Source organism: Phocoena sinus, chromosome X, assembly GCF_008692025.1.
Source record: "Phocoena sinus isolate mPhoSin1 chromosome X, mPhoSin1.pri, whole genome shotgun sequence".
NCBI classification, from domain to species: Eukaryota; Metazoa; Chordata; class Mammalia; order Artiodactyla; family Phocoenidae; genus Phocoena; species Phocoena sinus.
Genome location: NC_045784.1, coordinates 100,673,963 through 100,688,890, shown reverse-complemented (window position 1 = coordinate 100,688,890; position 14,928 = coordinate 100,673,963). Strand labels below are relative to the sequence as shown.

Below are 14,928 nucleotides of genomic sequence, written 5' to 3'. Positions count from 1 at the left end.
TGCTTTGCTTACTGTCAAGATGATCCACTCTGATATGTCATACCCCTAGGGACATGTGGACAAGACTGTGCCTAAATGATTTCTCCAGGGTGGGGCAAGAACCGTGACAGTGAGGTAGACCTATTCCATTCCACCTGGTGTCAACTGGGAGGACGCTCGTGCCCCCCAGGAGACACTCTGAAATGTCCCTGGTTGCTCTGAAATGTGCACGGCCTCTGCCAACTCATCACCCCAAGAAAGCAAAATCCTCCATTAAATTGCTTGTCTCTCATGAGGAAGGTTTCACTTTTGAAAGGTCTACTAAGCCAAAGGCCGCTCTTTCCCAATAAAACCCAGCAAAGACACACACACACACACACACACACACACACACACACACACACACAGTGACATATACTGGGCTCTAGAGTGGTAATTATATCATTTCTTAAACTCTTCATTCTTATTCCATACTTCCGCAGACAGAATCTCCGCTTCTCTTAGCTGGAACTAAATACAAAGCCAGGACATTTCAGGGGACAACCTTGCCAGATGTGTAGCTCCACAACATTCCCTTAGCATCCAGGCCATTGGATTTCCAGAAAAGGCACCCAGCCATCACTAGCTCAGGCCTCTGGAATTTTCCATCCTTGTCTAAAGAAAAGGTTAAAAACAATAAACACAGTGACGGCCCTGTCCCCCAGAGAACACTTTATGACCAAACACAGAGGAGAGAGGGAAGGAAGAGGTGAGAAAAAGATGAGAAGGGGTGAGTGAGAGAGTGCCCACCGTGGAAGGAAGTTTCCAGAGCACAAATATGTAGAAGCTTTCCCTGGAAGGTCACAGTGCAGAGAGGTGAGGGCCGCCAGGGGCAGCAGTTGAAAGATCAGAATGAGGGGAGAACAGTCAGGGGTCAGTGGAAGGTGGAAAGAGAAAGAAAGGAATTTGGTCGGGAGAGCGCGAAGTCAGCTAAAGGAACACTGCCCCAGTGGGCGCCTCGCTCAGAGCAGGTCTCAAGGCCTCGGAGGGGCAGCCTCCACGGCCCCCATTCCTGTCTAGCAGGGTTTGCTGCCTTGAGAAATACGGATCTGGAATAGGTGTGAACTGTTGCCCTTCTTCTACCGGAAGATGGAGGAAGTGAGGGCCAGCCAACCCTTGACTCCCAAAAGGAATCTGGCCTCTACAGGTTTCCGGTGGTCCCAAGTCTTAAACCCCCAAGTCGGAGAATTAGGTTCCAACTAACACATACGGTGGAGAACTACATAGAAGTGTCCTCCACATTCCTTAACTAATTAATTTGGGGTCTTGAATTATGCGAGCTGACAGGGTGCACCACCCCACACAAAACTGTTCCATTTACCTAGCACAATTTCTACAGGGGTGGATTTCTTCCTGTCTGAATCTAAAACTATACTGCTACCCTCATTAAATATTGTTAATATTTTCATCTCTGGTCTCTTGGTCTATTATAATGAGGGGGGGAAAATCCCTTCCTTCCATCTTATTTTTATCCTTTAGTTTCCTCAGATTAAGTCCTTGTCTTCCCTTCCCCCACCCCACCCCCATCCTTGCCCTAAGTAGATCCCATGTATTAAAATCAGTAGAAATAGATTCTCTGCTTCAATTCAAGCAACAGTTCTAAAAGCATCTCCCTTGGGATTTTAGCATGACCAGAAGGAACATATTTCTCTTTTCCTTCAGCTAAGACAGCTTGCTATCTCCCATAGCTCAGCATGCCTCTCCCCTCCCATCTCTGTCTGTCTGTCTGTCTGTCTCTCTCTCTCTCTCTGTTCTAGCTCACTCTCAAACACATTTGCTTTCTACTTTCTTCTGGTACACACCACACTCCCAGATGTTGCAGAGTCCTGAGGCATCAACTCTGTCACGAAGGTCATTGATCCAATGCCTACTATCCCCAAGCCATGAAGTTCAGATGAGGGCCAGTGAAAAAGGGAAAACCTCAAACCAGAAAGGAGTAACTCAGTAAAATAATATGAAATAAACTATAACAAAATAAGCCAGGTTGAAGGGCAAGAGCCTATAACATAAAGAAAATGAACATCAGTTTCTAAAGAAGATTTAAATAGGATTACAGTTAATACCTTTTCACATCCTAGAGATTAGTAGTATCTAAATACATTAGGAAAAATTTTAAGGTAATTCCACTGCAAACATCTGAATTTTTTAACTGAGTTGGCTTATAAGGAGCATTGGAACTATTTTCCTATTGAGGAGAAAAGAAAGGAAGACTGGAACAGGAGACAGTGAAGATGGTTAATGTATATTTTGTCGGTACAGATTTTTAAACAAAATCTGGGGGTTTCCCAACCTTTTACAAAATGTTTTTCAGTACATTTCAGCCAATTATCCAAGGGTCTGGAAAAAGATACGCCTGGCCTCGGAGAAATATAGCCATGGCCAATTAGAAGTGATGTAAAAATAGAAAATGCAACCCACATCGATGATAGAGTGCTTCTTCAGGGCAGTAGGCTCTGTGCCATCAGCTTATCATGGATATTGTCATGGCCAGCATGAGGAGGGCTGGTGCAAATGCGATCAGCCAGCAAGCTTTTGTGGTGTGTGTCTCTAAGATGGCAATGACTGGACTTGGTGAATGAGACAGGAAGTTTCAATTTCTCTCTCAATCGAAAACATCGTGAAGACAGAATGAACCAGAGAGCTTTTCCAGTCCTTCTCTCTGCTTCTTGAATCATGTGTTTTAGAAACCCATTTCTGGGAAAGGGTCTGCCAATTACCTTGAAAATGCAGGAGGGCCATGCCCAGTCTAACCTGACCTTCAGGATGGGTGAAGTGTCTCTCACACAGGACACATGAGAGGTGTCTTGGGGCTTGTCAGCCAAAGAGTTATCCTCTCTGATGTGAAACCATCCTTTTCTCTTTTCAATACACACACCCACCCCCTTACCTCTTTACTCTTTAGCTGAGGGTGGAAAATTCCATAGGCCTGAACTGGCTAAGTGCCTGCCAAGTGTCTGGCCAGCTTGTATCTTGAAACACCTCAAGTCTGAAAGCAGTGCCCACTTACAAGAACTCCAGACTGAGGGACTTCTGTGTGGGAAAAATTTTTTTTAATCATGAAGAATTTAAGAAAACATCCAAATTGAAACTGCAGACTGCAAACCTACATTGCTTTCTTTCAGCCAAAATTCTCGAAAGGGTTTGTGCTTTCTCATTCTTATTCTGTGAAGGCTTTTGCACCTGGCTCACAGTTTGCCCGTCTATCAGCCCCGTGTTCCTCCTCCACCACAAGGTCAGTATCCATGCTGGAAACCCATGTGACCCTAGAATTCCACCATTCCCCAACCTCTAGCAATGGTTTCCCAAAGCTGTCCGCTTCTTAATCCCTGGAATTTGTGACTACGTTATATTACATAGCAAAGGGATTTTGCAGATGTAATCAAGTTAAGGATTTTGAGATGGAGAGATTATCCTAACTAATTATCCTGGTGGGACCAAGGTAATCAATCATAAGAGTCCTTCTAAGTGAGGGAGGGAGGGAGGAAGGAAAGAAGGAAGGCAGAAGAGTCAGAATCAGAGAAGGAGATGTGATGACATAAGCAGTATCAGTATGATACGATGTGAGAAAGACTTGACCAGACATTGCTGGCTTGAAGATGGAGGAAGGGGCCACAAGCCAAGGAATGCAAGCAGCCTCTAGAAGCTGTAAAATGCACGGTAACAGATTCTCCCCTAGAGCTTCTGGGAGGGAGCGAGGACTTACAGACACCTTGGCGTTAGTCCACTTAAAACCGTTTCAGACTTCCAACCTCCAGAACTGTGAGTTTAGTAAATCTGTATTGTTTTGAGACACTAAGTTTGCGGCAATGTGTTGTAGCGGCCATAGGAAACTAACAGGCCATGCATCTAGTGCAACTCTCAGCAGGGTCACTGCTGGGACTCCTCATCTCAAGTACTCTGCCTTTTCTGAGTTCTCTAAGCAGACACCCAGCGTGCTAAGCTCAAGCTATTGTGCAGTCATGGTGAGCGTAGGACAGTCCTCCTCAGGACCGGCAACAAGACGAGAACTCTCCTAGAGGGGCTGCGCAATTGGCCGGCAAACCAAGGCAGAGGGTTAGATGTGGGGTAGGGGGTCGGGACGAGAAAGAAGATAAAACCCAGTGACCGGAAATGGATTTTACAGACCGGGCAGAACCAGTAGCCTAGGGGACTTAAGGCCCAGATCCGCAGCTCTGAATACGAGTCTTCTGTTGCCCCCTTGCTTAGGCCCTGACTAGTCTCTGGGCCTGGGGCGGTGCCGGGCTGGCAGGGGACATCCGAGTCCACTCCACACAGAGGAAGCAGGGGGAGGGAGCTGGGCCTCCATCGCAGAACTGAGGCGACAACAAACCCTATGGAATTCTCCTCCGGCTCTCCTGGTGAGAATTCCGCCAGACCCCTTTTCACTTCGTTTGGAAGGCGAAGACAGAGGCAAAGCTCCTCTGTAAGCAGTCACGCAGGTCGCTAGCAGTGGAGGAGCGATTCTCCCTTGGGGTCAGGTTAGCAGGGAGAACGTTCTTTGCTCCACAAGCAATAGAGCATGATCTAAACACTCTTCCGGCCAGAAGGAGAGCTGCGGGCGCCTATGAGCTTTCAAATAACCATTTTGTTCAATTTTCGCCAACAGCTGATCGAGAGCCCTCCTGGATTTAAGTGCTTTCTTGGTGGTAAGTCAGGCAACTCAGAAGGTGGTATTCCCTCCTTCTGGTCTCTAGGAAACCATTTAATGGGCCGAAGCCTTCGGAACTTGTTAACCTATGAAAATAAACTGGTTTTGCCAACCACACTGTTCCACTCACGCCATGAACATTGACAACAGGTCCTGTAAGACATAAAGTTGGCAGTCTCTCAAGTGGGAAAGCTACACAGCTAATATAAAAAGCATGGAGAGAAATATATATGTTGTTATTTTTGGACGGCACTAACCTGCTTGAAAAAAAATCATAAAAACAGTTCCCTGAAAATGATCCCAGGTACCTTGGCAGAGCCAGTGTCCTGGAGAATTTTTTCCCCCCATATAGCTAGTCAAATAGCAAAGAAAGGAAGGACGGCCAATTGCAAACAGTTCTCAAAGTCCTTAGGCTGACTTTGGCAAGGAAAAATCTATACGGATCTTGCCCACATTTCTCAGTAACAACCCCACCCCTCTTTATTTTTTTTTTCTGTCCTCACCTCCTACTTTCCCACTACAGAGACCTAAGCTTGTTCAGAAATAAACACTGTTTCCCAACAGGAGGAGATCATCACCAAAACCACACAAAGAGAGCTTCCTCCACCCGTTCTATTGTGGAATCTGGCCCAGGAGCTAGTGCTTCTTTACCTGATTGTGCCAAAGAAATTGAGACACCCGGAGTTCACTACCTGTTCTGTCATTTAGCAAACTTGGGTGGCCTACGGCCTGCCTTACTTGAAACCATGCCTCTGTTTCCCCACTGAAGGGAGACAGGTGATGACAATGCAGGATGTGTTTCACAGTGACCTGGAAGAACATGCGAGGTCAGAGGCATAAGCATTTTTGACTCATCATAAGATCGGGGCTATAAAAATACAAGGTCTAATACAACCACTATTTCGTACAAAGGCATTCCCCAGCCTCCTGACACACTTCGCTGAAGCACTTCAAATAAAGATGTTCTGTCTCAGAGGCTTAGAAGAACATTTGACTTCTTAGTTAAATCTCACCCAGTCAAATCTTTTAGTCACTATGGAAAGCAACGGGAGGGGAGAGCCGAAGTATCAGAATACCTTCAAACATTTCTCTGCAGCTTGAAACATATACAGTCCAACGTAAGCTGTCGAGAAAGGCCAAAATACAACTTCCTGTCAACGATAAACTCGATGAGCAATAAAAATAAGGTGGTAAAGAATGGCAGGAAATCATTAATAGCAAATTTTGGCGTGATTGGGCGACGCTGTGCGTAGATAGTAGGTCAACCTCATGTCCCTGGAACAGTTGGCATATTTTCCACGGTATTGACTACGCTGGAAACCTGCACGTACTATTCCTAATTGGACTCATCCTGCTACCACAAAACCAGGATAGCTGGGCAGAAAAGTATATTAATTTCTTAGAAGACCTGTAAGCTTAAAATGTTCCCACTAAAATACATGTTTCCAAAATACATCTTTAAAAGGGCACTTTAATGTCAACGGTCATTTGATTCTTTTTAAAGTAAGGATTAATGAGTAAAAGGCATGTCAATAAAGTTTTGAGAGGGAAAGGAGAGAGCGTTCAAGTTCTAGTCTTCCATACAGAGCCCAATGCTCCTCTATGCATGCTTTCGGAGAAACCGCGCTGAGCAGACTGTCATAAGTTCCCCAGACCAGAGGACCTCCTCCCGAGCACAGGATGGGGTGTTCCTCCCCACTAGACGACCAGTCTTCCCACCCACTCATCTGACTAGTCTGAAGGCAAGAACTGCCAAAGACCCAGAGCCCTAGCTCACATCCACTGGGCTCTTCGATATGATCCAGTCCGCCTGGGAATGGCTGCTCCCAGGACCTCATGGACAGCCAGCTTATTCTGCCAAGAAGGGTGTGATACTCGGCTCAGCCATGTATGTGGCTCACCCTTTGGGGCATGATCTACAGCAGGGAAATAAAAAAGCAAGGGTACCTGCTTCCCTTCTACCCGTCTACTTTTGTTGGTTGATGTGTCACACATACACAAAAGACTTCTGCACACCATCAAGCCCGGGAATAAGCATGCGAGCCAACAGTTGTCCAGTGCCTTCCACGTGCCAAGCCCAGGTCCCCAGTGCTTTGCATGCAACTCATGGAAGCCTTTCCGCAAACCCAAACCCACGAGAGGGTTATCGAGGCACAGAAGGTGAAATAACTGGCCCAAGGTCACCCAAGTTAGTAAGCAGCTGAGCTGGACTTTGAACCCGGGCAGTGAGTTTCCAGAGCCCAGTGTGCTCTACTAAGCACGAGTCACAGACAACGGAGCTGAATGAGACTGTCCCTTTGCCCCAGTTCCTGCTCTGGGAGCCTCCAGGGTGTGGCCCTGCAAGAATCAGAAAGGCATCTGGCTCTGGGTTGATATAAGCCACAGGTCAACGTTACCCATGAACCCCTCTGCACTCCTGACAAAAGCTAAAAGAAACTAAGATATCTAAATCCCAAACAGAGATGTATCATAAAACTACCATTAGGATTTACAGAAAAGGGGAAACAGCTCTCGTGCTTTCTCCCGCCTGTGGTTTCTGGCCTTCCCTCTGTTTTAAAGAAAAAAAAAAAAAGGAAGAAAACAAACAAAAAAACTAATAATTTTTCAACATGCCTACGGATCATTTTATGTCTCAGAAGAAAGCAAAAGCAGGGAGGTGAATGACTCCTCTGAACGGAATTCCCGCAAACAAGCCTGGGGGGCGGGGCGGCTCCCGAGGTGGGGTCTGGGAAGGCAGCAAGCGCTCCGGCAGCCTACAGACGTCAGGTCAAGGAATGTCAAGGGGAGTTACACATGTACACTGGATGTGAATTTCTCAGAGTGTCAGGCGCTGCCATTTACTTTCCCCATTCCCATTTAAAAAAAAAAAAAAAGGTCTCTGTAGCCCAGTAAATGAGGGAAATGCCAAAGGCCTCATTTAACATTGTTGAACCCAGAAAGGACCAACGTCTTGAAAAAACGTTAAGGACCACAAAAAAGACCATGAGGGGGCGGGGGCCGGGCAGAAATGATGTAACTAACTGAAGACAGAAGCAGCACCAATCACTAGACTCCTGCCGCTTCCATCGTCTCTATTTCACACTCATCTGCATACATCCCATCTCCCTTCCAGGCTTGTGAGTCCCTCAAGGGCAGGAAACACGCTCGCCAGCCTCTTCAGGCACCTGGGGAAGGAGGCTGGTCAGGCTGAACCCTGGGACGGGAAGCTGCCCAGGGGGGCGACCTAACTTCCCATGAAGCCTGCCTGGGGAGGCCGCTCCTCAGCGCCCCCCCCGCCCCGCCCTGCCTCCCACTTCCCTAACGACCCCCAAAGGTGCAAAGCTCTTCAATCAGCTAATCTCGCCTCCCCTGCCCGGCTGCTCAGCCCTGGCTCTTCCGCCCCTTCCTGATTCCATATGGAACACTTTCTTCTCTGCCCTCAAGAACCCTAGTCTTTTGCCAAAACACAACACTAGAGGCTCAGCCTTTCCCCAGAATGTTCTCTCCACCGCCTTAACTGTAAAATGGCTTTGCCCTGACGACCCTCTCTAGAAGAGGCCGCTCACTTGCTTCTCCCTTCCCCTCTGGTGGAACACACTGACCTTCCTGGTCACCTGGGCTGACAAACCTCAATCATCTTGACTCCACCTCCCCCCCCCCTTCCTCCCACTTCTTCCTTCCCCCCTCTACTCCCCCTTCAAGGATCACTAAATCCTGCTGATTTTATCACTTCTCCTACTTCTTCCGCCTTATCTCCATTGTCACTGCCTCAACTAAGCCACTGTTGTCCCTCTCCAAAACCATACAGCCTATATTTTACCCAGTTACCTGGTCTCCAGGCACCCAACACCTGGTCCATCCTATATATTGTTTCCATGTGTTTCCCGCTGTGAGAGGCACTGGGAATAGACAGGAACACACAGCCCCTGCCTTCTTGGTTCATATTCAGAATGGGTATGAAATATTGCCCCCTTCTTCACTGTAATCTGTGATAGACCCTTCTAGAATACTTTTTTTTTACTAGATCTCTCCTAAACTTTTATGAATCACTTATACATCAGACGCTTTCCAAATATTACCTTCTTCGACCCCCACGAGAACTCCACAAGGTCAGTACAACTATTTATTATCTCCATTTCACAGATGAGGAAAACAAGATCTCGTTACTCGCTTCGGTTCACAATGCAAGCCGGTGACAGAGGGCAGAGTCAAGCCCAGGTCTGACTCTTGAGCCTGGGCTCTGACTCCCACATTTTAAGGAGGACACTGAAACCTTGGAAAGGAGCCCAAACAAGATGATCGTGATGGTGAAGCATCTTGAAACCAAGTCACATGAGGAAGGAAGGAAGGAAAGAAATGAAGGCTCTTTGGCTTTGAGAAGAGTGCATTTTAAAATGCCATGGTGGCTGTCTCCAAATATTTGAAGGGTTGCCATGTGAAAGAGGAAGCAAACATATTCTGTGCGGCTCCAAATGGCAGAGCTAGGCCTAGGCTAGTGGTGGAACTTACAGAGAGCCAATTTCAGCGCAAGAGCCGTTTCTAACCCAGCCCTCTAATGGGCAGAAAGCATTTAAGTAGAAGCTAGGCAACGTTTGTCAGGGCCGGTACGGGGGACATTCCTGCCTTGAGTAGGCAAGTGGTCTAGATCTGCGTTTCTGTGCACATCAAAGTCACCTTGGGTTGTTTTTAAAAATACACATGCCTGGTCCCAGCCCAGACTTACCGAAACAGAATCTTAGGGGTAGAGACCGTTAGTGTGAGAATTACAAACCAGGAAATAAGTCTGTACGAAGGTTCACTCAAATCCTCAATAGAAGAAATACAGATGGCTAATCGACATATGCCAACCTGGTCAACTTCAAGACTAATGAGAGGAATGCAAATTAGAACGGTGATATGCCATTTACTGCCTACCAGATTGCAGAGGTTAAAAAATACTAATTACCGGTGTTGGCATGGGAGGGGGCAAAAGGAACACTCACACTTTCTGGTGACGGAAGGGCAAATGTCAATAACTTTCTGCAGAGCAATTTAACAGCAGGTTTAAAGGAAACGTTAATGCTAAAAATGTGTCTGATGTTTGAGCAAAGCAATTCCAATGCTAGAAATTTATCCTAGAGGGACAATCTAGCATGTTTGAAAATGCCTGCTCAAAGATGTTCATTCAGATTCATGTTTAGACCAGAGCTGTCCTGAAGAACTTTCTGCAGTGGTGGAAATGTTGTCTCTGGGCTGTCCGATGCGGGCCAGCCACTAGGCACACGTGGTTCTTGAGCACTTGTGGCAAGGGCAATTTAGGAGCTGATTTTTAAAGTTTTTAAACTAATTTTAGTTTTTTAATGAATTCAAACGTAAACGTAAATAGCCACAGGTGGCTAGTAGCTACTGTACTGGAGAGCTCATGTTTATAACTCCTCAGAATTAGAACTTCTCAAGACATCAAACGATAAAGGATGATTAACCTATGGTCCACCCACAGTGGAACTTCTGGCAGTCGTTAAACATGATTGTGTAGATTTGTATCACTGACGTGAAGAAATGTTCATAAGATATGGGTAAGTGACATAATTATTTACAGGTTTGTATGATAAATTTGTTTAACGTGCTCGGCTTGGAAAACAAATTCTATTCAGTACTATTTGGTGCTTCAAAGAGCGTTGGGCAAGGAGGCCTCTCCGGCTTCACCGCAACCTCTGCACTGGGCTGGCTGACAGATCCTTCCTTCTCCAAACCTGGAGGTGCCAACGGGAGCAGTAAGACCATTTCATGCTTACTCGCCCACACTCTGGGTCAGTGCATGCAGCCCAGCTAAGTCTCTGAACTGCAGACTCGCGGGCAAAGCCCGTTGCAACTGGCTTTATTCTACCGTGTAAGTTGTTTTGTCCTCGATTAAGTACTTTCCACAAATTCCCCTGGGAAGAGGGAGCAGGGGAGCTGATTCATTTTCAGGCCTTCCCTAAATGCAAACCTAAGGAACACTCCTTGCAGAGGTGGTAGTGGGGGGGGGGGGAGGAGGGGGTGTCAACAGCTGCAGACCCTTTTCAGCCATTCTAGGCTCTTGGAGAGCTTTTCTCCACTGGCTTTGTTATATGCCATCTGGCCAGGCGCCAGCCAGGGCACCATGCATGCATCGCCCTGCCTCAAGGGGCTACAACCCGTAATATCTAGCAACTCTTTCCTGATCCTTTGGCGCACGAGGAATTGAAAGTAAATTCAGCAGCAGCAAGCCAACAGTACTTAAACACCTACTAGGCGACCTTCCCAGGCAGACACAAGGACTCCTCCCAAGGGCAGCCAGAATACAACAGGTTTATCAAATGCCTTTGTTCCCCGAGAGGCACAAAGAGCTACATCCTGAATTATAACAAAAACAGCGTTGAAACTGCATTATAAAATGTGTAGATATGTAAACACTTCTCAGTTAATCACAGACACTCTCAGGTTATAATATTCCTCCCCAAGTCTCTCTTGAGAAATCTCTGCCAGTGGTTAATTCTGTAATTATCCCTTTGCCTGGGTTAAAACTGTCTTTCATTAAAAAAAAAAAATGCAGCAACAAAACGGTCTCTCTTTCTCTATCTGCTTCATTATATAGTTAATAGATTTGAGGAAGTACTGATAACTGAATGAAGGTTTGAATACACAACTACATGCTATATATAGCCCAGGCCTTCTGAATTTTTCAAACAGTGAACAAAACTGAATGATGTTAGCAACATGCCAAAAAGGGTATAATTGTTAAAAAAGAAACCACCTAAACAGGAAATTCTGTATATTTGTTCAGCTTGGTGGGTTTTCCAAGTTCTAGTGAAAGATACACCACAGGAAAGCTTGCTCTGCGGCAGGAATGATTCCATATTGAAATCTAATGAAAATGCGACTCCATATTGAAGCCCTAACTTGAATGTCGTGGGTTTACAGCAGCAAGTGTAAATCCTACCTCAGCTGTCCCTAATAAACATTTTGGGTCTTAAATCAGAAAAGAATCAGACGTTATGATGGCAGCTGCAATGTGGTCCACTCGCTCTCCAGCCACCCATGGCTTTGCTAACTTTGGTTAACGAGCTCTTGGTGTCAGAAAAGCAGGGGCCAAGAAAGAGAGCCATTTAGGAGAGTACACTCCATTCAAGACTCTTTCCTTATCTCTTAATTGACTGAACTGCTTCAAAACAGCATTCACTAAGGTGCTATGAATAAGCTAAAACTGATTTATGTACATAATCTGGGTGTCCTCTTGACAAACACATACACACAGACCCAACCCAGGTTGGAACTAACAGAAACAAATGAAGATAAAGTCATCACACTCATTCATAATTTTAGGGCATCTAGGATTGTGCCTTGCACGTTGCAGGGGCTCAACAGATATAGATTTAGATTCCTAGAATCGGTTCCCCCCACCTCCCAAAATCTCAGTGTGGACCACATACCAGAGTAGTAAATAAACATCATTCCTGTGCCTTGCCCGGTAAAAAAATCTGTGGCCTTGGTCCCAAGTAAGCTAGGTTGGCGGTATCTCTCAGAAGAGTCTCCTCCCACTAACAGTTTTTTGTGCCAGAGTCAATGGTTAGGAAGGCACCTGTGTTACCCCCAATTCTTACGTTGCTGGGGGTGGCAGGTCAAATGCTGGTCAAATCCCAGCGGAGGTTTGCTGAGTCCCATTTATTCTCTTGAGACCATCTGTCCAATTCACAGGCTCCCTTCACACGATGTGGTAGAGGGCCAGCCACCCCTGCTTAAGCGAGGTTTTCTTTCTTCCTGGATTTAGCAAAGCGTTTCCTATGCTAGGGAGACTGAATCACTTGTTAACAATCACCCGAGATGAGAGCCCTGGTATAAATTCCCTACCCACAGCTTGCCTTCCTCTCTTAACTGGCTGTGATGACAATCGGGGTTCCAATCTAACCCCAACAGGACCTCATTCTAAAATCAGTGAGACATACAATAAGCCAAGTCCATTAAAACAACATTAAAGGTCTGGCTTTTTAGCTCTGCTAAACAGCAGGATTAAACTTCCAAGGGTCCAGCTACGATAGAGAGATTTCTTTAAAGTCATTTGGCTTTGCACAGTTGTAGCTATTAGGGATCAGATCTTTATCTCAAAGGTACATATTTTTACCTTTGATCCTCCTCCAGAACTCCCACTAATGTCAACTTTCTCCACTGTTGGGATTAGGCCCCTGGCCTCCCTTTAATGTTGGTTTTATCGCAGATTCTACAAGATCAACAGAAAAATTACAAGGAAAAGCTGTGAAGTTCCCTTCCGATGATAAGTTGTTTTAACAAAAAGAGCTCACTCTTGATGGTGAAATTTAAACACAGCAGACGACTCGCTGTAAGGTAGAGAGCGTGGAGAGAGACAAAAACGAACAAACAAAAAAACAAAGCAACAAAACAAATGCTAATTAACCAGTCTGATTGCTTATTTAGGTTTTGACTACTGGTCCAGGAAACTGGCAACGAGTGTCTTGAAAACAGGAGAAGGGGCAAGTGCTCGTTAGTACCCTCCGCTGCGCTCCAGTCAGACAATCCGAATGAGGCTGAGGGTGCGATGGAAAGGCTCCCAGGAGGTCAGCGCGCTTTCCAATGCCCATCCCCCAACCGTGAGCGGTGGGGCTCTGAGCCCAGGTCCTCCATCCCTGGACTGGCGCACACCGTCTTCCCCCAAACCCCCATGACCCCATCTCCTGCCTCCGGAGCGCTCTCGGGTCGCAGGGGACACCCTCGCCCTGCGGCTGCAGACCCCGCGCCCACACGCCCCGGAAACCCGTTGTCTCCAACCCCCTCCCTCCACAGCAGCAGCGGCGGCAGCAGCGGCGGCGGCGGCAGCAGTACCCCTTCTTACACCCATCACCACCCTCTCCCCAGTAGCAGGAGGAAGTCGCTGTGCTTCCTCTGTTCTCACCGCCCGCCGGAGCTTGGGCGCCCGGGGCTTTTTGGGTGGGGTTCTTTTTTTGTGTACACGGTGTGTGTGTGTGTGTGTGTGTGTGTGTGTGTGTGCGCGCGCGCGCGCGAGTGCGTGTATGTGCAAAACGGACATCGCATCCTTCCGCCTAGGCTGCCTCAGGTGCGGGCAGCATGGACTCTGGATGTCGTCGCGCCCGGGTCGCCGGCTCTTTGTGCCGGGTCTAGGGCAGCGGGGGGTCCGTTCTCGAACTCACACCCCCGGCCGGGGCCCCAGTTCCGAGCCCCCGACGGCCCGTCGGCGTCCAGCCCGTGCGGGGCAGCCGGGCAGCCGCGGCGCTCTCAGCGGGCGCCTGGGACTCGGACCCCGGCGAGCGGCGGCCGGGGCGAAAACTTACTGAAACGGAGAAAGACCGCGGAGCGCACCGGCCGGCCGCCGCCGACGCCGTCCCCGTCCCGGCCCCGCGCGCGCCCGCGCGCGCGGGAAGCCACCCAGTTGCTCTCGCGCGGAGCGCGTTCCCCGGGACGCCCCGTCCCCCGGCCACTCACCAGCACTACGGAGCCCCGCACGGCCTCCGACACGCTCTGTCGGAGCTCGGCCGCCGTGCCGGGCTTGCTGAGCCGCTTGGTGAATTTGCGCACTTCGGCCATGGCAGCGGCGGGAAGGTCTCGGCTGGCTTGCTCACTGCCCCGGGCCGGGGCGGCCGCGGCCGCTGCTGCTCCAAGTGTTTACACGCCGGCCGGCCACATCGCAGCTTGGCGGCGGCGCGTCTCCCGCTGCTCCTCCCTCCCGCCCTCCGCTGCCCCTCCCTCTTTCCCGCCTTCCCTTCCTCGCTCGCTCGCGTCCTGCTCCACGGCGGCGGCCGCTCCCTCCCCCAGAGAGCCCGTGCTCCGTGCGCGAGCAGCCCGAGGAGGAGGGTGTGTCTGGCGAGGAAGGGCGTGTGAAGGGGGAGGGAGCATTGGAGGGGGAACGAGGGTCACGAGGGAAGAGGGGGGAAGTGGCAACCGCTCGGGCTCCGCCCGCAGCTGATATTGCTGGTGCAGCCGCCTCCGGGAGGGGAGGTCTGGTTGCTTCATTTTCGTTTGTGTGTATTTTGGGGAGGGGAGGGGGTAACGACACGAAATGTCTCCAAGTGTGCGGCGCGCTCTACCCCAGCGCTCCTTTCCCGCCCCGGAGGCTGCAGTGCCCGCAGGAGGGCTGGGGAACTCTCGCGCCCCGCCGCCCCGCAAGCCCCCAGGACCGGGGCGGCGAGGGGCTGCGCGACAACGTGGAGCAGCCGCCTATTGTGTGCTCCGCCCGGGAGGGGTCGAGCCGATGTCGCTGTCGAAGGAGGGAGAGCGGGTTTTCCGGCCGGAGCGACTCGCTTGGGTCCTCTGCT

The 14,928-nt window shown here is 48.9% G+C and overlaps 1 protein-coding gene across 4 annotated transcripts in view; it reads right to left on the bottom strand.

Annotated features, from left to right (window-relative positions):
• The window catches only part of DOCK11 (dedicator of cytokinesis 11), a 189,349-nt gene extending 174,982 nt beyond the window's left edge, over window positions 1–14,367 (bottom strand). For 2 of the 4 annotated variants that reach the window (XM_032618686.1, XM_032618687.1), the window contains exon 1: window positions 14,099–14,336. In XM_032618686.1, the coding sequence (XP_032474577.1) occupies window positions 14,099–14,200 (102 nt within the window). In that variant the 5' untranslated portion in view covers window positions 14,201–14,336. Of the gene's footprint in view, window positions 1–14,098 lie in introns of all 4 variants that reach the window. The other 2 variants (XR_004347927.1, XM_032618688.1) reach the window with 2 other exon arrangements.
• Window positions 14,368–14,928: the final 561 nt, after the last annotated feature.